The following is a 23,844-nucleotide window of genomic DNA, read 5'->3' on the forward strand; positions in this document are numbered from 1 at the left end:
CAAATGACAGACTACATACTGTCTGTGTGTGTTGTGTGTACAGTACGTGTTTATACTTGTGTGTTGTTTGTTTAATTGGCGCAATTCCCATGCTTCCTCACTGGACGTGATACAGGGAGAAACATGAAGAAAGAGAGGGGGAGAGAGAGAGAGAGAGAAGAGCGAGAGAGAGAGAGAGAAAATGGGTTAGTAGGAAAAGAAAGAGCAGAATGAGGAGGGGTGGAGTGAGTGAAGTAGAGAGGGATTTATTGTGGCAGGAGAATAAGGATGATGCAAAGTTAAAGAGGCTGAATGTTGTGATAAGGGAAGGATTGGTGAAGAGAGGCTTTAAATATGACGCGCTGTTTACACAAAGACAGGAGATGGGGGATTTCACACAAACGCAAACACACACGTGAGCAAAACACACAAACACGGAACGCACTGAATGTGACATCGCTACCTCTCACCGAAGGCCCAGCCAGCAAATGAACGCGGAAAAAGAGAGGCAGAGCAAGGAAGATGGAAGAGAAAGCGAGGGATTAAAAAGGCGAGGCGTGAGAGGAGGGGAGGTCTGGAGAGAGAGGTGGGTGTATGAAAGACAAATCTTCCTTAAGAGCGTTTGAGAGGAGCTCTGAGCAAAGCGATTGCTGACTGAAATCCTTTAGAGCATCAAACGACGTGCTCATCACGCCTAAACTCAAGGCGTCGCCCCTCCTCACCCCGCCATTCAGTATCGCCCTCCATCGCCTGCTTTTCTCTCATCCGGCATTTCCATCTCCTCTCAATTGGCTTTCTGCCCCACTCCGTTTTATCCGCCAAACGCTTACATTCTTTCGCTCGCCTTTCTCTCCAAATCCCCTCGTGCATCCTAATAATAAAGGTGTATAAATTAGAGCTCTTAACGCCAAAAGACTGAAGGCTACGGAGAGACAGAGTGAAAGAGCAAGAGTTAGATGAGTGCATGCAGTCTCTGCTTCTGTGCACAGCAAAAGTTTTACACTCGCACAAAATAGTGAAAATAGCCAAAGTACAAGCTCACAAAGTGTTTAGCCTATAATGAAAAATTGGGACGCCAGGCCCATTTGACATTTTACGGTGAGCTTATTTGTCAGCACAGGACTGGAGGCCGTTATCAGTGTGCTATGTTTGCTGGGTTTGCCGCCGGAGCACCAACCTCAGCACAAACATGCACCCAGGAGTCATTAGAACCCACATCTATCTACATGCACGCACACACGCGCACGGACCCACACACACACACACACTTTCCCAAATATATTACTCTCCTAATATTACCAGGGGTGCAAACATTAAAACTAATAAGCTTGGTTCACAGCCATCGTCCCCTTGCTGTGCGAGCTATTTTTTTCCATCTCTCTATGTCTGTAGTTCACTCCACCAAACGAAGGACCCTCCATCTCCCTCTCATCCCTTCATCCATCCCACTGTCTCTCCCTCTCTCTCTCTCTATCCATCGTTCCAGCCCCAGATGGTAAAGCACTGTGACCAATTAAAGACGTCCTGGAGGATAGAGCCCGTTATAGCATGAGCCATCTGACCACGGATCTGTGAGTGTGTGTGTATGTGAACTCAAAATAGCACAAAAACACACATTTTCATTGAACAAAGCCTGGTCACTCCCCAGGTGCCCTAGTTTCATCCAAAAAAAAGCACTGGTGGTATAAGTCCACAGTCCCGCCTCATCTTAAAGTCATTTTGCAGTACACACGGTATGCATCATAACAAGGCTGTGGACTATGATTGAAGTGCAGCAGAGCGCAGGGCAGGGGACTGAGTGTAGCACAGCATGGTTGGAGTTATAGTTGGGATTAAAGCCCGATATACTTTGTTATGGGTGGGTGTCGCACACCTAAAATAGCCGATCTACAAGCACACAACACGTCGCAGAGTGTTTCTGTGCGCAACATCTGCACGCAAACAAATATAAATCAGGCATTAAGGTGTTGCTACGCCGGCAGGTTGTTTGTGTGCAATGTTTCGTCCATCTGTTTGTGTTATGCGTGTATGAGTGAGAGGCTGAGAGACTGATTGGATCCATGTGTAAACCTCTACAATAATGGGGCTGGGCTAATGGAGGTGGGCAGAGCTACTGAACCAGCAGGCATCCGTCCAGCGGGGCAGCAGATGAAGGGAGCAACTGTCTGTCTGAGAGAAAGCCAGAGCTGGAGGGGAGTTCAGGCAGCCATACTCTCCCTGTCTCGCTCTCTTTCTTTCTCTCTCACTCACTCTCGCACGCGCACACACACACACACACACACACGCACACCCCCCCACATACACACACACACACAAACACACACAAACACTTCCCCACTACGGCCCCCCAGGCAGCGCACAACCCTGGCACGAGAGCACAGGTGGCAGCATATGTTCGCTGTCTGGCCGCCAGTCAGCCGAGATGGTGGGAGTGATTGTGTCTGTGCGTTTGAGTGTGTGTTGTGTGTTGTGTGTTGTGTGTGTGTGTGTGTGTGTGTGTCGCTCTCTGTGTGCAAGAGCATGTTTTGTGTACATACAACATTAAAAGTGAGTTTAGCAATGCCTCAAGACATATTTCTATGACTGTGTGTTTGAGTGTGACTGTGTATTGTACTGTAAAATGAGGACTGCTAGTTTTCCGGGGTGTAGTTCGTTCAACTTACATATGAGTGTTGACTCACTGAAATAAAACTAGCCTAAGACCTACACATTCTCACCCACAGTAGTACTTTAGTGACGACTTGGGGAGGGGCTACTGACAGAGTTGCAATATGTGACGATTTAACCTCAAAAACGGTGATGGAACAGCAAGCCCTGTGGCTCACTGTGTTAAGACGTTAGCTTGGTGGTCCCAAGATCACGGGTTCACATGCCACCGCAGGGGTCCTTTTCACTCCAAAGCATATCACGAGTCACGACGAATGTTGCTAAGACAGCAGCGTGTTTCTTTAACACAGCGGCGTGTCTCTTTAACACAGCGGCGTGTCTCTCAAAGGCTTGATTTAGACTTTGTTGCACATGGTGTCGCTGTGTGAACTTGTAGAACAGCTATTTTTGGCGCTCGACACCAGTGTGTTAACTAAATATAAATTAGGCTTAAAAGGTATTCATTACTTAAAATGAGAAGTTTTGGAAAAAGTGACCCTACAGGTAGCAGAACAGAACTGCACAGTGATGACGTCTCAGTGGAGGAAGCTGCTGCTCCTCCTGTACACTGTATTGCCAGGACTTATAACAATATCGGCCTATAAATGAACATTGAAAATGTCTAGCATTTAAAATATACAGACATATTTGCGATACTCCGGAGAGTCCGGAAGCCTCTCTACTGTAAAAGGTTAAATTAAATGTATATTGATGATATAAGTATCCTTGTATTTGTTTATAGGGAGTTTAGGTGAGTTTACCAGGCTGGACTTCTTCCACTCCTGACATCACAAAACTGCTCAACTGAATGTTGGGGGCAGGGCAGATGTAGATGTTCAAACAACCTTTTCCAACATCTATAAACCATATTTATTGTTTATGATAATGCCAAATTATAACTTAAGTACTGTTTTTCACATTATTTGAATATCCAGCATTTAAAAGTATATGTTGCCCCGCTTTTAATACAGTGATATGTCTCTCTAAGACAGTGGTATTTCTCTCTAAGTCAGTGGCATGTTTCTTAAGACAGTAGTGTCTCTCTTAAGACAGGCTCCAGGGCCTTGGTGTACTGCTCCACCAGTGGACTTGAGCCTCCCAAGGTTTCTTCACTCCTTCCGTGTTGGCACTCAAAACAAACCGCAGCATCCCATCCCACACTCCAACCCATTACATCATATGTTTGAACTAAACCGCGCCGTTTCCCCTTTCCAAATAATGAGGCAGTGATTAGCATACTAACGATGTGGGTATGACACTAATCTCTTAACCAGTATAGCCACAATCTCTGTACCGACAGACCCAGTGCAGAGGGAGGAGGAGGGGGCTGACTGTTGACTATTCCGTAATACACAAACTGTATGCTGCTGCAGCGAAAAAAGGCCCGGCTTTTTCTGATGCGTATGCTTGGCCGAATAGCCTGCACAAGGAAGTATTTTCACCTACGGCTGTGTTTACGCACGCCAGTGTGTGTGAATGCACGCTTGTGCCAGGGTGTGTGTGTGTGTGTGAGTCAGTCAGTGTGTGTGTTTATGTCAACAGGGTTATCAGCAGTGTTCCCTGAACCATAAATAAGCAGCACCTTGTCCTGCGTTCCCCTCCATGTTCAGATAAGCTTTCAAAGTTGCTGCCAAGATCAAACGGTGTCCTGGACTCTACTCACAACAACCACAATTGGACGACTCCTGGAGGCTATTATTCTCCTGTTACACTCTTGCGCACGCACGCTCGTGCACACACACACACACATACACGCGTGTGCGCGCACGCGTGCACACGCATGCAGTTAGCATAGCGTGCCCATTCACATCCATATTCAACAGCATTCATATTCAAACCGTGCTGTGTTGCGTTAATCTCACAGAGAGGAGGCAGCGGGCCCCTGGGGGTTAGTGCTTAGCTAATCAAATCAAATCATCAACAGCAGGAACAGTGGCGCATCTTTGGCCCATTATATAAACATTAATAAGCATATGCAACACACAAACACTCACTCATACACACGCACACGCACACGCACACACCTTTAACATGTTAAACCTTTTCTCAGCCTAGCTTGTAGTGTAGGTGCTAAGCAAAATAGGGTACAGTGCCGTTCCCCTGATGTTTTATTTTCATATGGGCGATACTCAAAAACGTCACGGCAGCATCCGTGTGTTCAACTGTGTCTGTGTGCTATGAGTGAGTTAATGCAGGTTTAATGATGCATTCTTGCCGTGACCCAGCAAGTTTTCTCTAAAACTGTAGCCTACTTATCAGCAGTGATATTTAGGACAAGAGGGAGGCCCCTCAGGTCCCTTTCACCGCAGTCCACTTCAGGCTTTTTATACTGTACTTCGTCACATGGCTACGCCGCTCGCAGAGTCACTTATTTTCAGTGAGTGACATAGTCATATGATGAAGTACAAATTAGGCCGTAGACTTCCTGTTATTGATGACATAGCCATAGACTTAGATGACCAGTCTCTCATTTGCTCTATACCTGGCGGATGTTTCCAGCATATTGTCCCTGAAACCTTGTATCTCCCAATTTCATGCTTTTTAATCAATTATTTCTCAATTCAACGCTGTCATAGGACAAAGTATCCAATAGGGCCTATTGTATACTTCGTCATATGACAGCGTTGTGTAAAACTAGTAAAAGATAAGCTGATCTACAAGCTCACAGCACATCATGATTTGACGTGTTGTGAGCTTTACTTGTACAGTAGATAGTCCATTATCTTTTTTCTTAAAACATTTACCATAATGACATGCCCAAAATAGGGATGCCATGTTGAAAGTGGTTAAGCGTGTCTGGGTTTTATAAATATGAACCACTTAAAAGTATTAACAAGAGCTTGTGACTAAAGTACACTGGATCCATTGGAATTCAGTTTTTTTTTCCCATTTTACAGTTTTGGACATACAAGGTTTTTGCCTGACAACAAGAATATTACGAATGACTGACAGCTAACAGGATAAAAGAGCCAGCTCAAGCCCCCCCCCAACCCCCTGCGCGCCTCTTGTCTCGCTTTGTTCTGCTCCGCCCTTTCGTGGCCTCATCCTGTTCTCCTCGCCGATGCTGCGGTCTATTCACAGTGGTACATCTTCTATTCAGCAGTTTTCTATTGTCTCTCTGAGTGTTCCGCCGCGCCGCGTTCCATGTCCTCCATACTGTGGGGTTTGAGAGCATGTGCTCTGATGGGAACGCTACAACTGGTGTCTCTCTCAGACTCAATTACTGATGCCACATCTGTACTGACAGACTGGTCAGCGTGTGAGGATATGTCATGATGTGCGAGCGCATGTGCGTGTTGTTTATGTAGGGTCAGAGTGGCAGTAATGTCATTGAGCAGGAGGCCCTGTCCGTTAAAGGAGATGAGACGTGCAGGGAAATGGCACGCCAGCCAGACACAGTGATAAAATCACTCTCCATTTGGAGTCCTGCCCGGGCCTCGGCTCAGAGAGAGCACACACACACACACACACACACACACACACACACACACACACACACACACACACACACACACACACACACACACACACACACACACACACACACACACACACACACACACACACACACACACACACAGCAATCGTAAATGAATTTGGGAGGTGATGTTGAGGCCAAGAAAAAGAGAGAGCGAGAGAGAGTGTGTTACGGGAGCTAAGAAACCACAAAGCAGACGTGAGGAAGACAACAGTTGTAGATAAAGGGGTTACAGTCAAACATACTGTAGGGCCAGCTGGGCTGCCAAATCAATACTGCCAGACAGGAGATACGACCTACCTCCTCGATTAGTCTCAACCTTTCCGTCCATCAATCCACTCATCCCTCTCTCTGCATCTCCCTCTTTTCAACCACTTTCTTCATCATCTGCCCATTCCTCCTCCCCTGTCTCCATTCGATCTGACCCCACCCAACCCTCGTCTCCCCGCTGTATGCTTCAATCACCTTACTTTCCTCCCTGTGATGGATCAAGGGCCAAGGCTGTATTGACAAAACCATAGACCTGCATGACCGACACTCAGGAAGGAACAGGATTGGGGAGGGGAGGGGGGCTTGTTGAATCGAATCACCAACCTCAGATGGATGGATGCAGAAAACGGCAAAATCAGATAGAGGGAGAGTTAGTACAGCAGAGAGAGCTGGGATGAGGCGGCTCCTCACTGTCACCCGGGGTAAAAGATAGAACGCCATCTCCGGCTTCAACCTATCCCATTAAGTGAAGTAGAGGTAGGAGCTTGTGGCTTGGCGGTGCGCTGGCTCCCCGCATGAACAGAGGAAGGCAGGAATAAAGCCACAAATCAGACAGGCACAGCGCTGAACTCAGCAGAAGCATGATTCAGACTCTTTTGTACTGGGTTTTGCAGCTGCGCGGAGAAACCACGTCTGGACCGGGGGCACGTCAAGGTCTGTCTTCTTATCACTCTGCGCTCACAAACAAGAGCACGGTATAGGCATTAGGCAAGAAGAAGAAAAAAGCAGTCTCACGCAAAAGTAGCAAAAACAACCAACCTACAAGCTCACAACATGTCACGGTGCACTGCGTTGTGAGATTTTAGATCTGTAATTTTTGCTATTTTTGATTACTTTTTAAACGTTTTTGAAAATCTTCACCTTTAATGACATGCCCAAAATTAGGAAAGTGTTTACATCTGTCTGCGTTTTTATACAATTTTAACCAATGAAATGGTTAAAAAGAGAGCTTGAGGCTAAATAACTACATTGGTTCCTTTTTTTTCCATTTTATGAAAAGTAAAAGTTTTGGACATACAAGGTTTCTGCCCAACAGTGACAATATGCATATGAATAGCGGTGCACACAAACACACACTCGCACACATCCAAGATAATTGCATTTTGACATTGCATAGTCGCTGTGTTAACTACATCAGCCAGGGTCCAGCTCTAGGGCAGGGCCACAGTTCCATCAGGTGAAGGAAAAGGAGATGCGAGAAATGAAATGCAGGCCTTGGTTCGGGTACAAATATTAACGGCCATGAAAATAAAGTTAAATAAAATGAAAAGTCTGCATAGAGAAATGCAATATCGTAACCCTGTTTGTTCAGCAAATGAATAAATGGCAAACATCACTCAAGTGAAAAGACCCAACTTTCTACCCCGTCTCTTCTCTTCTCCCCTCTCTTCCATTTGTGTCGGTTAATTGCATTTAGAACTCATATGGCTGGTTAGTAACTGCATTAACCTCAGGAGCCTCGTCAGATGCAGACTATTTAAAAACACGCCCCTATAGAGCTAGTTGTAATGCGGGTAATACCCGGGGGGAGGTGTAACCAATCAGACTGGAGTCGCGAAGAAGAGCTAATCATTTATTGGTCACACACTCCATTTAACCACCCCCTTCAAGCTCACCCTGCAGCTTCTCTTCCCCCCCCCCTCTCTCTCTCTCTCTCTCACACACACACACACTCTCTCCATTCTGCTCTTTTCCTATTTCTACATCTCTGCCTTTCTGAGTGAGCCTCTTCAAAACCACTCACAGGTTAACCGATTCAAACCGGGGAACACATCCGTGTAACCACTTTATCCATATTTTATACTGTGGGCTATTAAAAAATAGATATACAAAAGCGCGGCTATGAGCTCGGTGCCACGCTATGAACTTGTAGATCTGCTATTTTAGAAAAATCATACATTTGTGCAAATCTTTGAATATACTGTAGTTTTAGAGCAAAATGTTTTACTCAAATGTTTGCTTCAGGGGGGGTCCCTGGAACAAAAATATTTTGAGATGGGGGTCCACGGACATGAAAAACCACTGATATAGCAACAAAAGTTGTTTTTTTAAACGGTTAGGATTTAGAAGACATTTGTAGAATATAAATGCCGCGCTATGAGCTTGTATATCTGATATTTTTGAATAGCCAAAGAAATCTAAAATGACAGATGCGTTCCCGGATTGAATGGGTTAACAGCCTTCCACTCCCACTTTATACACAAACACCCCGCCCCCCCATTTCTCCCTCTTATCAAGCCACAGTGGAAAAACCTAAACAAAACAGAAAATCATAGATGAAAGTGTAACACGTCTTCCTGTCTCCCTATTTCTGCTACTATCTAACTTCAGCTACCGGAAATTGGCTCCCAAATGTTCATAGTGGGATGTGAATATCGGCCAGCAGGGATAACTTGGTCTCCTGTGGTTTCTTCCATGACAGACTGGGATCTGCATGGTGACGAAGCGCAGCGTGAAATGAGTGTGACGGCGAGGTGCCTGTTGTGAGCCAAGCTTGAGCATCGTGGCTGGGCTCCCTAAACACAACCTGTTGCGTAGGATAAGGACAGCCCACAGTGATGACCATGTCATGCTGTTGTCCTTTTTAATATCTGCTATCTGATCTGATGCGTCAGAGGGAGAAAAACATGATGACACACACACACACACACACACACACACACTCTCACAGATACATGGTAGGAGACAAGGCCTTAGTTCGTCACAAGGGACTCTTCTTCCTTTCTAATCCATCTGACACAGCGGTCATGTCATGCTAGCCTCTGACCGACCGCGACACAATAGTGCTACTCCGACTGAAAAGACATTTAGGTGGGTGTGAGGGAGAAATTATTCCAAAAGCGAGGAATAGAAATGGTTTTCTTTTATACTCGATTTGCAAGATGCGTACGATGGACCTTTCTCTGGGGAAAAGAAAGAAAAACAAAAGGCGCACAATAATCTTCCTCTAAAATAACTGTTTTATGAAACGGTGATTTCCCTTCAGCACGCCGAAAAATAAGCCACTTGATGATTTATGACACATTAGCCAGTAGTCAAGCAATCATGGCCAATTATTCTTTTCAGATGTGTACCATTACTACAGAGCCTAAGGCAGTATTGGCACTTAGGGGGGAGTTTGGCTGAGACTAGTACTGGTTTAATTTGATTGGTCTGGCTTCAGTATCAGTGTACCACACACACACACACACACACACACACACACACTCACACACTAGAGCACAAGCTGTGTGCACACTCTCACGCGCCTGCAGACAGTTGACTGCCAACCATTTCTGAAAAGGTATATCCAATGCACAACAAATGGCAGGAGGATCATCTTTCCGAACCACAAACGCAAATGAGGCGGCTGATTCACTGCAGACAATGCAGCGCACAAGAACACTTGTCACAGTATCAGACAGGATAGTGTCCAGGTGTGCTGCCGAAACCCGTTCCTCCCCCCTGGGCAGCAGCCAGGGGGAGTTCCACCTCGAACCCCACCACTGTCCATCCACCCACTCTTCATACCAAGGTGACAGTTGGAAAACAGTTCCCTGAAGGCCCTACGTCATTCTTTGTCAGAATACAGATTACGTTGGTCTTTTATACCCTTATCATTTAGCTCCTGTCCTTGTCTTGTCTCCTCCTGTCTATATCTTCGTCACTGTGGAGACGAAAACCTTGTATGTCCAAAACGGTTACTTTTCAGGAAATGAAACAAAAGAACTTGTGTTCCAATGGATCCAATGTAGTTATTATCTTGTCACAAGCTCTTGTGAATCTTTTCATTAGTTCAGTATTTATAAAACCCACAGACAGACTTAACCACTTTCAACCTGGCATACATACTTTGGGCACAATTGTTTGAAGCTGTACTGGTAAGTTACATTTGTACACACTTTGTTTTTATTGTTTCGTTACAGATCGTCTATTTCCGCTACTTTTGCGCGACACTCTCGTACGACCAAGTGGGGAATTAATTTGCGGAAAACCATAAAAACGTTGAAACATGGAGATACAAGGGTTCTGCCCGACGTTATTCTTCCTTCCTCTCTAGTCCACTGCCACCGTTTAATCCTGTCCTTCTGACATCACCCTTGAGACGTGTGCACTCTCAAAGACATGCACATGACGCACGCACACTTCCTTACCCTCTAAAAGGCGACGTGATGAAAGAGAATTCATAATATAGCATAATGAGGGATAGAACAACAGAGAGACGGGAGTTTGTTAGAGACACATGGCCAGGCGGGGGGGACATTGAAAGAGGTTTTGGTTGTGAAGGTGGGAGGGGCTACAGGACAAAGGTATAGAGCTCCTCGGTTCGGGTCCGGGCGCGTTGCAGCTGCCTTGGGGGGGGGGTGTGATCACGAAAGGGTAAGAGAAAGACCATATAGTTTACCTCTGACCTCTGGAGCTGGGTTAGGAGGCTAGACACAGAAAGAGAGGCTCAGATAACGGTGTCCCTCAACACCACCGCACACATTTTATCTCCCTCCCACACACACACACACCCACACACGTCTATAAATATCATGTTCTATCAGTGGTACCGTTTCACATTGGCCTATGTCTGAGCCCTGACCCACATTCAGATCATGCTACTCATACTCAAAAGCTCAAGTCACCGATATAATTGTACGCGTCCCAAGGATAACACAGATTTGATGCCATAGCGAACCCACTGATCTGCTAAGCACTAAACCCCACCACCAAGAAAACGGACTTAGCACATTGATCAATGCACCCTGAGCTCACGCTGTTACTACAGAAAGAATTAGCATTATTGACATTTCTCACCTCCTAGTGATACTATACCACTGTGAGTGACTGGGACGCACTGGACAAGTGGACATTAACACATTGATGTGACTCGAGGTTTAAGGCCGCACAATCAGAGACCCCAATAACTCCCCCTCTCTCTGATTAAAGGGGATTAACACAGAGGGGGATGGGAGCAGGTTAGGATGCCAAACTTGAGAGCAAAACCCCCACAACCGCGTCAGCTGTGTTCTTGGACCTCAGGGAATGTTTGGGGAAATGTGTGTGACACAATGTATGCGTGTGTGTGTGTGTGTGTGTGTGTGTGTGTGTGTGTGTGTGTGTGTGTGTGTGTGTGAAGGAGAGAAAGAAGAGAGAGAAGGAGCGACAGAGAGGGGGAAGCTGGAAGGAGCGGCAGCGGGGAACAGATGCCGTTGACAGAGGAGTGTTTGAATTCTCACACACTGTGGGGACACACAGGGTGTGTTATTGAAACAGCTCGGGATGGGGGTGGGGGTGTGTGTGTGTGGGAAGGAGTGAGGCATCCGTGTGGGGTGAGGCACGATTTCCCCTGGCCAGAACAGGTGGGACTCAGTGTGACGTTGGAGGCCAACACTTCCTCTGCCTCTCCCACCCACACGCCCTTCCCTCCCGTTGAACCCGTCAAGCATCCATCTAGATACGCTCGCCCGTGAGTGGAATTGCCCACGCATTGACCTGCTGTACCAACTATACATTCACAGCGTAATCGGCACTTCTTCTGCACTTGCTTTGTTCAAAATAGCCATTGATGATGAGAAAGATAAAGATATGATAGATGAAGCCATTCCAAGAGATAAGTCATATGCTTCATTAAAAGAACTACAGCGGTAATCTTGCGATTATCCTTCAAAGCTATCCGATATCATGGGGAGCAGCCTGCTGGTTGAATAATCCACTACACAGTATGTGTGTGCATGTGTGCGTGCGTGAGATATGCTTGCGTGGGGGACTCACCGGTGAGGTTGGTGCGTGCGCTGTAGGAGCCCAGGTACTGGCCGTCAGTGTTGGGTGTGTAACACTCAAACAAGCCCTGGTCTCTGGCCTGCACCTTGGTGATGTGCAGCTGAGACGAGTCCTCGCTCAGTCTCTCCACAGAGATCTCTTTGCTGTTCACCCTCTGGGCGTACACGGCGTAGGCATAGTTTGGCTGAGCCGTGCTCACGATGCGGATTTCCCTGTCTGGCACCGACGGCAGGTACATGGACCACTCGAAGTCTTGCTGCACGCCCTCCTTGTAGCCGCTCACGTTGCACCAGATGGTGACGTGGGAGCCCTCCGTCCGCACTAGAGGCCCGCTCTGCACTGTCACCACCCTTTGAGACATGGCAGCGCCAACTAGAGAGGTTGGAGAATGAGAGAGGGAACAAGAGAGAGAGGGAGAGAAGATTAGTTTTTTATTTTTATTTAGCATCAGCAGTTTGAGTTTGCAGACCTCATGTCTCCTGTCCGTCATGGCAAGCTGCACCGCAGTGCCTGTTAAACACATTGCAAAACACACTTGCACCTTTTGAATAACTGTCATAATAATCTTTTTATACCACCTTCAACAGCCCCACTAACTTTTTACAACAGTCAGCCAACCACATTCATTAGGCTTAATTTATACTCTAAAATCCTGCAATGCCATCGCTTGCCGAAAACATCAGATCTACAAGCTCACAACACGTCACACCGTGAACAGCTTGTAGATCTGCTATTTTCGGAGAGACACACCGTCATTTGACAAAGTACAAATCTGACTTTTCACACACACACACACACACACACACACACACACACACACACACACACACACACACACACACACACACACACACACACACACACACACACACACACACACACACACACACACACACACACACACACACACACACACACACACACACACACACACACACACACACACACACACACACGAAAGGCAGCCATCTGGAAGTTAGGTGAGGTCAACGTCCACATCATAAAACACTTGTAGCCCCTGGCAGGGTGCATCATCGTATTATGAGGAGGCTAACAAGTCGTACATGCAGTGTGTCAAGTTGGATAATGCACAGGTGTTCCTTAAAGTCACGGACATCAGTTACAACATCTGTGGGCAGTATCGGGTCGCAGAGGGTGACCGACCGCGCACTCCATCATGCGCACGCACACGTGCCGCATTTACCGGCTCAGTTCCCAACATCCTTAACACAGTGCACGCACACATACCCTAAATCCAGAGAGGATGACAAACACAGTGTTTCCTGTCTGGTAGAGCAAGTGGAGATCACACAGCTATGTGTGTGTGAGTGCCTCAGTGGGAGAGTATCTGAAAGGCTGTGTCTGTGGGCACAACGCTCATCATCAATAATTCACCAAAACAGCTTTTTAACTCCCAACAACGCCACCCTGCCTCTGTCTCACACCTCCAGCCACCCCCCCCCCCCCCAACGCCCTCTTTCATTCACAGTCATTAATGTGAGTGCATGCATGTGTCTGTGTCTATAAAAGGGTTATCTAGTTGAAAAATGAACAAACCTTTGCAGACTGTGTTCACTGGGTCGGAAAAACGAAGCAAAAGGGAAAGATGGACCACATTTATTTTTGCTGTGTGTGTGTGTGTGTGTGTGTGTGTGTGTGTGTGTGTGTGTGTGTGTGTGTGTGTGTGTGTGTGTGTGTGTGTGTGTGTGTGTGTGTGTGCGAACATGTACACATGGAGCTTCTGTTTTCCTAAATTTTATTTTCATCTTTCCTGTGCTTGGCACTGCAGTTTTACTTCCATTTTGAGGCACATTCCGCTGCTGAGCATTCAAAACCGTTACAAATCTCTTATTTCTTTTTGGCTGCATCACTAGAATGGGATTTAAATTCAATAAGAGCGGGGCCCGAAAGTGAAAATTGATCGGAATGAAGCATTCCCTCTTGCTTGACTTCTCCAGTGGACCACCAGAGGAATTGATTTGCGTATGAATGCCCCCAACCCACTGTTTAATCCACTCCCAGAAAGAAAAAAAAAATCCTTATTTGACTACATCCTCACGTATCAGCAAATCAACCATATAACAGCAAAACATTAAGCCACTGAACATTCTGAAATTCAATTAAAAGTCGCTGTTTCAGAGGGTAAGCAAGCGACAAACACTGCCGACAGAGAGGGAAATTAAGATCGACCTTTGTAACTTCCAAGTCTACGGCAAAGAGGGATGGCCCGATACCAATTAAGCAAGTTATGGGGAGCATCAGGTAGGGGAAAGTAGCCATTTATCCTCATTTAGACCCGCCTCTTCTTCATCGTGATGCCAGTGTGCTGCTGACCTGGTGCCGGTCCGTCTACCCACAAGCCATTGGGTTGAGCTCAGAACTGATACTGCTGTGTCACTGCTTCTCTCGTGTTACAGCTCATCATAGAGAAGCTGCGGGAAACGTATCACTCATAAGACTAACAGAAAGCTATCAGACTGCTCATACTGTGTTAACCCATTCAATCCGGTAACGTGTCTGTGTCATCTTAGATTTTAGCTATAACCATTATTTCTATACTTTGGATATTCAAAAATAGCAGATCTACAAGCTCATAGAGCGGCACCGAGTGCCGCGCTACGAGCTTGTAGATCTGCTATTTTTGAAAAATCTTGAACATTTGTGCAAATCTTTGAATACATTTATTTAAACAACATCTTTAACTAAAAAATCTTTGCTTCTGGGGGGGGGGGATCAAACATATTTCGATGGGGATCGGCGTCCAAAAACATTATTTTGGGTGGTCCTTAACAAGAAAAAGTTTGAGCATCACTGATATATAGTAACAATAGTTAGTATAGTAACAAAATGAAGACATTTGTTGAGACATTTGACAGTTACAAATGTTCGCTTTAAAAAATATATATACATTCAAAGATTTGCACAACATTTCACGATTTTTCAAAAATAGCAGATCTACAAGCTCATAGTGCGGCACTTGGTGCCGCACTATGAGCTTGTATATCAGCTATTTTTGAATATCCAAAGAAATCTAAAATGACAGATGCGTTCGCGGATTGAATGGGTTAAGAGCTCGTCTCCACTCCCCCACCCTCTCCGTCTTCCATCAACTCCTTCTTTCCTTCCTTCTCTCTTCCTGCTGACTGCTCTCATCCTTCCTCCATGTAAGTCAAATATCTTCCCCTTTCCCTCTCTCCACCATTCCCTATGTAGATTCTCCCTTCCCTCTCTCTCTGTCTATCTGCATATTCCTGTCTCTCCTCTGTGCCTTGCGGTTCTCAGCTTCCATTCAGGCAGGGTTTAAGCGGCTCTACGGTACTTCAAAGTGCCCTGTCGCTCTGCTGGCTGTTTGGAGAACGGCTGACAATGACATACCAAACCCTGCAGGCCTTCAACGGATCGGCCTATCCCTCCGTCCGTCCATCCCTTCACTAAACAGACACACACACCTCTGGCACCGTGCCTCGTGCCAAGGCTTCTGGCCTTTCCAGGGGTCAAGAGTCACATCTACTTGTCTATTATGTGTACAGTTAGGTCTCTAAATAGAACTCTGCCACTCGCTCCCCTATCTGTCACACTCCTCTTTCTCTCTGGCTTTGTCATGTCTGAGTTATTAGGTGCTTCCTGTTCAGTTTCGACGATTTGTCACAGCACACGTGTCCAGAGTCGGATGACATGGAATCACACGGTGGACGAGCTCCTGAAACGACCTTGTTGTTCCAATGATGGGGCATGCAGAGTAATGTTAGAAGTTGAACACAACTCACATGCATGCACCGACAGCCACACATACACACACATAAAAAGGAAGCTGTAAAGAGGATTATGCTAAGTGGAAAGGGGGGGGGGGGGGGGGTTTAAACACTAATCCAATCATTTGTGGCCGGTGTCTTAGACACACTGGAAACAGCAGTGTGGTCGTGTGCATGCAGAGCTACCCCCATCACTTTTCTCTGATACATGATAATTACACACTTGGGGAGGTGTAGCTTATAATAACAGAGTTAGATGTGTGTAGAAAGTAATTAAGAAGATGCTCAGAGTGGTGTGTGTGTGTGTGTGTGTGTGTGTGTGTGTGTGTGTGTGTGTGTGTGTGTGTGTGTGTGTGTGTGTGTGTGTGTGTGTGCACGCTAGTCGCCAACATTGCACTCGGCCATATTCACACACCAGCCATTTTGCTCTTGCATCTCCCCAATGACTTTACCAATGATGTAAGAGCAAAATGGCCACAACGTGAATTACAACGGTCTGTCACCAATTCTCAGTTCTCTGCACAGTTGGACCATAGAATGATTTAAAAAACATTGCTTGTCATCTTTACATCGCTCAATGGTTTAGGGCCAAACATTATGCTCTTAAATTCTGAACTCCTGAGAAGTCTCAGGCTGTACAGGACCAGTCTAACAGTTCCCAGAGTTAAAACTAAACATGGTGTTTAGTTATTATGCCAAACAAAAGTGGAACACATTTCAAGAGGATCTGAAGCTCGCAACAACTTTGATTATTTTAAAACACAGCCAAAATCAAAGTATATTCTCCACTGCCTTCTGTTAAAGCCTTTAGTTTAAGATACACAGGATAAGATGTAGATTTCCTTTATGCAAAGGAACACTACACATCCAAGCATCCAGGATGCCTGAGGAAGAAGGTCCATGACGGAAACTTTTGCCTTCATAAAAGTTTTCTCTATTGAGCAAGTGAAGACGGTGTGTGGGTTTTTCTATTTTTTTCCCCTATTTTTCTACAACGGCTGCTCTACCAACGCACCTGTCCCTAAGCTGAACTAGGTGTGCAAAAGAATTTGGTTTACTTTTTAAGTGTGGGGAAAAGTACAACCACAATTACACCGTGACCTAATTTTGCCTATCTTGTTTTGTGTTTCTCAATTTTTTCCTTCTATTACGCTTTAAACAACTTCAAATTACTTTTAATGACTTTTTATGCCTCATGCAAGCACTTTTAATTCTCTTGGTGTATGAAAGGTAGTAAACAAACAAACTTGCCTTTCCATATCACCTCTCCTCATTCATCCTCCATTCCTGGTTACTTGGCACGCACGCACGCACGCACACACGCACACACGCACACAAACCGATAAAAACCAAGGGCCTACATGCCAGCCCAGTACTAGGACAGTGTGCCCCAGTAGAGCTATTTCTGTAATCTCTCTCTCTTTCTCGGTCTCTCTCTCTCTCTCTCCGTCGTACCCTGCTTCTCTCTCTTGTTTTACACCATGTGTGCATGTACACATAGTGCCCGAAACATGGTGTAAGAAGGAGCAACCCTCTTAACTTAATTATGAACACGCTAGCTAGATGGTAAATAAATAAAACAATGGACTGAGTCAGTGTCCTATCTTCCCATGGGGGGCCTGAGACTCGGTGGGCAGATCTAGAAATCCTGTGAAGATGTTCAGACAGCGAGGCGGCAAACGGGAGCAGGGACGGACAAACGGACGGAAAGTAGCTCATCATGACAAAATTCTGGAAGGCAGTGAATATGACAAATGAAAACACTTATTCTTTACCTGCACATCTCCAATGTAATAACTGTGTATTATCTGACCAGAAAGAGATCTGCCCTAGCCATACACAGTTTGCTGCTGCTGAACACTTATTTAAAGATGTGTACACAGGACCCACACATCTATTAATAGTGACTGTATATACAGGTAGGACCATATAAACCTCACTTTTCAGTTCACTTTACAACCTATTTCTCCTAGTGATGTATCCAAAGCAGTGCACTATAAAATGATTTCCATTGATCCCAGGAAATCAACAGGAACAGACAAATTGATCCATTCTTTTGAAAGCTTCCCACTCCATTTATCACTGATCAAATAACACACATGATCTTTCCATCTCAACTGGTACAATTCCCACTATCTAAGAGTTTGCTCATGTGATTCCGTTATTCAAGGGAAGAGACAACAGTGATAATTATCGGCCAAGATATCCAAACTTTCCCGTCTGGCAGAAATTCTGGAATTTTCCTTTTAACCTATTGGTAACCTGTATACCAGAGTATACCAGAATAACCTGTTGGTTATTCTGGTGAATAACCAACTCAAAGTATTTCTCTCAAAATACTAATAACAGTCTGGCTTCAGACCTATGCATAGTAGCAGCTCTGCTGTTACATTAGTTGTAAATTATATTGTTTCTTCTATGGATACTTATTCACACTTATTAAGATTTTGGGCTTGATTCAGTTTATTACCTTTCTGAAAGGTTTCAATGTGTGAAAGCTAGAAATAGCCAATCAAAGTTTTTACCAAAATGTGTTCCACAGTTCTGCCCCGTCTTATTAAAAAATGTACAATATTGTCTCTGACTGTAACATACATATTATGATTCTATTCTGTATTGTTTTACTGACACAACTTGCTCTTTTACTGCTCTTCACGATGCGTTTATCAATCTAAAATTACTACTCAATGCAAGCTAAATAAAGTGGTAGTGATCGAGAGAATATAAATACCGGTATCTAAGTATTTGGCTTGATAAATCATTTACATTTAAGCATCATTAAATATCTTATCCAAAAACTGCGGCAAAAACTAAGATTGTATAGAAACAGAACCAGTTTCCCTTTGAATTGTAGGAAGAGTATAGTTGAGGCATTCTCTCAGTCCTAGACTATGCCGATATCATCTACAGACATGCTGTTGCTTCCAACTGTCAAACCCCTAGACTCAGTTTATCATTCTGCACTCAGATTTATTACCGGTAATCCCTATGACACTTTCCTCCTCGGGCGCAGAGGCGTGATAAACACAGATCTTTTCATCCATGAATTCCTTATTAGACATACACCACCCTATTCGGTATAATTTTTCTATGCTGGACTGGAGCACAGGTCCCTACCAAACTCACTCTAGTGCAAACTGTCTGTTGCTTTTAGTCCTGTAGGTTTATTCTGAGTTTGGAAAATCTGCTTTTGGTGCACGCATCCTCAAGATCAACATCCTGTTCAATTCAATACGATGACCTCAAACCACTACACCTCAGTGTGCAATTGTTTATGCGGTCACGGACCCCCATCTGAAAATGTTTTTGTGTTAAATTTGTGTTAAACTTTTCATTCAAGATTAAAAGCGAGGCCTCAGAGACTTTTGAGGCTTAAATAAAGGTTTCAAATGAATCGCAAGAAAATGATAAAACAAGTGTATGGGTCTCTGTTACAGAGAGTTAAACAGAGGGTGTGTGTGGATCTTTTCCTCTCTCGATTTCTCACCCTAGGTTAACCATTCTCTAAAATCAATCTATCTCTACTCCCTCAAGGCCCACAGAAAACATTTGGCCCCTTTAACATCATTACCAGACAGCGAGAACCAGCGAGCGAGCATTTCTGAAGATGTGGGGAAACTGTAGGGAGAAAGAGGAGGAATTTTCAAGGAAGGTAAATGTTGACATTTACAGAGGAGGTGGCCATAGTACTGTAGGACTCTATTCATTTTCTGAAAGTAGGGGGCAAAACCCTCCTGTTCAGTTGATAATAGTATTGTCTGTGCTTTACCATTGGAAATGTACAGAAAACCTGCTTGAGGCAGTGTTTGTGACTCGAGCGTAACAGTTGACTGTCACGACAAAATCAAGTATCGTAAGTAAAATCACAAGTTTGATACACAGAGTTAAATTAACACCCACAATTTTACAACTGCCATTGTGTTTGGGTCATTTACACACAGCAAAAGAGGATTCATTGGTCCTAATATAAATGCTCAAAATCTATCCATCCGTGTGTTTGAGTGTCTGTAGTTCACGTATCTCGAGAACCGCCTCGGCGCACGTCGCCGATGACCTGAGGAAGTGCCGTGCATATATGGGCCTATTTCTCGCAAATATTTTCAGATGCATATTTTAGTGTTCGGTATTTAAGTTTAAAACAGGAATGTTTGTAATTCAGAACAGAGTCGTAGCTCTGTAGTAGAATTAGCTGCATGTGGAGTGGAGGAACATTGAGCTATGGGAATCACACAGGTGAATGAAATTATTCATGATTCGTGATTATTCATAGGAGCCCGCTGATGTAATCACAAATTGTGTTTGTTTGACAGGAAGTAATTAAGATTGGACTTTTAGGGACTTTTGACAGAAAAATACAGAAAAATAGATTTTTCATGTCTCGATCATGACCATGGATTATATATGCTCTAAAAGTCCTCTTTCCCCTCCACTACTCTGTAGTACAGTAGTGCCCTTGATTGGTGAGCAGCATCAAATGGTACTAATCAGATTATTCTTGCTCTTCCTTCTAATTACGGATCCCTTGTGCTTTCCTTGGATGATAATCATCATCTGTTATCAGAATGTAAAAATTACTTATCAGCGCAGCAGTCACTGATAATCTCTGACCCTCCCACCGCCTCCAAGACCCTTATTAAATCCAAGCTCATTTAGCAATAAGGAGATAATATCTCCACATGATTCGATCTTTTAGAAATATTCAATCTTTTAGAAATATCATTTCTAAAAAGAGCGAATCATGTGGATCTCGGGGTCTACATGGGAACAGCGTGGCTCCGATTTGTGAATCTCGAACTTCATTCAACTTTATTTTCAGGCTCGTGACTCGCAAGACTGCATTTTTCTAGCCATCCGTTTTAGAGAGGATAAAAAAACGTATGTGTTGTGTGCATGTATGCGTGTTGTGGAAACTACCAGATAAAGAAGGCTCTCTCTAGTCTCTAGACAAGTGTTGCCAAGTCTGCTTATTATAAGTGACTTTGGGCTTGTTTTTCTGTAAAGTCGCTTGTAAATATTGGTAGTTGCGGGTAGCGTTTGTTTGGGCTTGTTTCTAAAGTCTAGTTGCTTATTTGAGCTTGCCAACGTTAGACAATAAAGTTTGATTGAGCTCAGGTTGCAGGATCCATCCCACAACCTCATATCGCCACGCTTTCCACAGCCAACAGAAATTTGGTGCTGATTGTTTCGGTGGTTTGAGAGATTAGCTCCGGACGGGACGGACACACAGACACACAGACACACACACACACACACACACACACACCTACCTACCTTAAGGGGCCTACAGTAGGACAGACCAAACTTTGTTGTCCTGAGTCCTGACTACTACAGACTATACGTCAGGAGATCAGTCGGGTGAAAGGTGTGAAAAAAGTGCACGCACTCTAGACACCATACAGATGGTCGGCCTTTATGGATGGTGCTAAAATTTGAGCTCAACATTTGCTCAACAACGCATAAACATGCCCGGATGCTTAACTGCGGGGTTGCAGCATTGATTCTGTACATTCACATGAATTCAAATCATTTAAAAAATCATGGCAAAACACAAAGATGAGCCAGGGGGCTCCACACTAACTAAACTAACTAAACGCTATTTAGACCATTTTGGTTTGTTTATGTATCAGACTTATTTCATGTTAATGATTGTTAAAACAAACAAAACTATGGTGCGTGCCTATAGCCAGCGGCATTCAGCCATCACGTCATTTTGGAACCTGCTTCTAATGAGCAATATCAATTATCAATAGCTAGAATGTTTAGAACTATTGGCACAGCGACCTGTCAATTCTGTTCATGAAGTACTGTATGCCTCTGACTTAGCCTGATTATCAGCCTGAAGCTGCGTGGAGCTTCAGTCTGAAATTGGCTCCAGTGTCAGTGATTACAAGGGGGAGGGGATTCGCATTTCCCTAAACCAATCACAAGAGATCCACGGATCCGCCTACATCTGACGTCATCGCACAGCTTGCTTTAGCAGATATTCGCTGACCATGTACATTTATAACATGGTCAATCTATCCTGTACTATCCATTGTCCCATGAGTTTTAACATTTTAATTCTGAAGAGAGAATGAGCTACTTGAATAGTGCCGCATTACTGATTGGAGTGGAGACAAGCCATTAAAAACAAAAGGAACTTGTTGCGCATGCAAGCGTGAATGATGATCGCTTCCTCTCCTGCAAGAATATGACATGCAGTTCATTGCTGTGATCTTAGCCGACTCTTGAAGAATATCCTAAAGGAAATGATAGGTTTTAAACTTCTTCTTCATTGTATAAACAAGTTTCGGTCAAAAAATGTGGTTGAGAATGTGAGAGGTGCGTGCCAGCAGAAAGACAGACAATTCAATCAGAATCTTTTTACTCCGAGATCGTGTTAGCCGCACGAGAACCATGTGAACGCTACAACAGACAGAAATAGCACTCAGGCTAAACAATGTTGGTATCCCGGAGGCTACATCCCCACATCTCGTAACTTGCTTTGTGCCGGTAAGTCTCATTACGAGTTGGACCGCCTGTGTGTACTGGCTCTGTTCTAAAGTCTACTCTCTGCGGTTGTGGAGCCCCCTGCAAGTAAGTCTCGCCTAGAGCCGCTACCTGCCTAGGCTGACTATACCTGACAGCAGGATTTTAGTATTTACAGAAGCAGGGGAAAAAAACTAAAGAATTCCACATGTTGACAGAACTAGAAGATCGGGCTGAACAAGGCTAAACAGCTAAGGTCGGTTGGGTGAGTGACCCCTCACCACCATTGACAGCCATTACACACCACACATACTACAACAGATTTTCAGTCGTAGATGCTTATTGACAGCTAAGCTCCCCGACGTCGGCTTGGTGTGCAGCAGCCTTTGTAGAGTAGATGGCAAGCCTTCTGCAGGGCGGCGCTGAACAAATAAGGCCAACTGAAGAGACCACGTCTGTGTACATATTCTATATCATTTCCACGTGAAAAGCTCATTCTAAACATTGCAGCGTAGATGGATAAGATTGTGGGTGTGTGCGTGTGTTCGTGCGCACGCCAAAGGGAAAACAAGAAAGGTAGAGGTGCACAGAGAAGTGAGTGGTTTGACCTCTATTAGACACCAGTTACACAGGCCAGAAGTGCACCAGTCACCCACACATCTATAATCAGTGAGAGGACCAGAGAGAGGTGGAAAGGGATAGAGGGCTATAGACAGTGGAGGATGAAGGTCATGCACATTGTTATCTTGTCATCATATGGCAGTGGGGGGATAAGGTAGGTAGGTAGGTAGGTATACATGGGTTGCAGGTTAAAGACAGCAATATGGGGGAGGTTTAGTCAGCCATCAGCGTTAAGGAGGACTGCCTATTGTTCTCCTTAAACCTAATTTATGAAAGTGTCACTCGTGGAAAATGAATGAGGATAAACTAGAAAGAGCAGTTCTTGGTAGGATTGCATGGGCTTGCTGAAGACAGCTGTAAAGAAAACAGGTTTAGCTAAATTAGCTTTTGAGTAGAATGTCACTTTTAATGTTACTTTTAAAATACATTTAAATAGAATGACTATTGAGGACAACAGATTTAGACAACAGTTAGATTTAGATTTAAAAGCATAAATATGTTTAGCAGACACGGCATCTGAGTGGAAGTTACCTTGCAAAGTAGAACGTGGCAGGGTCTAATAATATAACGGTGTGGCTCCCATGTGAATCTCTGTGCATCTTCGACTCCACATTTGGGCAAGGTTTCAACGTGACCCCACTACTAAATATTATTATATATTATTTATTTTATATATTTATTTTTGTGGCTTATGCATTTATTGATAGGATAGTAGTCTGACAGGAAATTGGGAGAGAGATGGGGAGTGACATGCAGCAATGGTCGTCGGGATCGGGACTCAAAACCGTGACACGCTGTCAGGCTACTTTGGACCACGGTCCAAGCCAAAGGTTAAATATTTTAAGAAAGGATTAGGCCCAGACAGACATACAAACACACAAA

At 44.6% G+C, this 23,844-nt stretch overlaps 1 protein-coding gene across 1 annotated transcript in view; it reads right to left on the minus strand.

Moving 5' to 3' along the window:
* Positions 1-23,844, minus strand: part of igsf3 (immunoglobulin superfamily, member 3) — an 82,295-nt gene that overhangs the window by 47,680 nt on the left and 10,771 nt on the right. The window contains exon 2 of the mRNA XM_080412975.1: positions 12,113-12,493. Within this exon, the coding sequence (XP_080269101.1) occupies positions 12,113-12,493 (381 nt within the window). The remainder of the gene's footprint in view (positions 1-12,112; positions 12,494-23,844) is intronic.

This window comes from Gymnoscopelus braueri (genome assembly GCF_963280865.1).
Source record: "Gymnoscopelus braueri genome assembly, chromosome: 18".
NCBI classification, from domain to species: Eukaryota; Metazoa; Chordata; class Actinopteri; order Myctophiformes; family Myctophidae; genus Gymnoscopelus; species Gymnoscopelus braueri.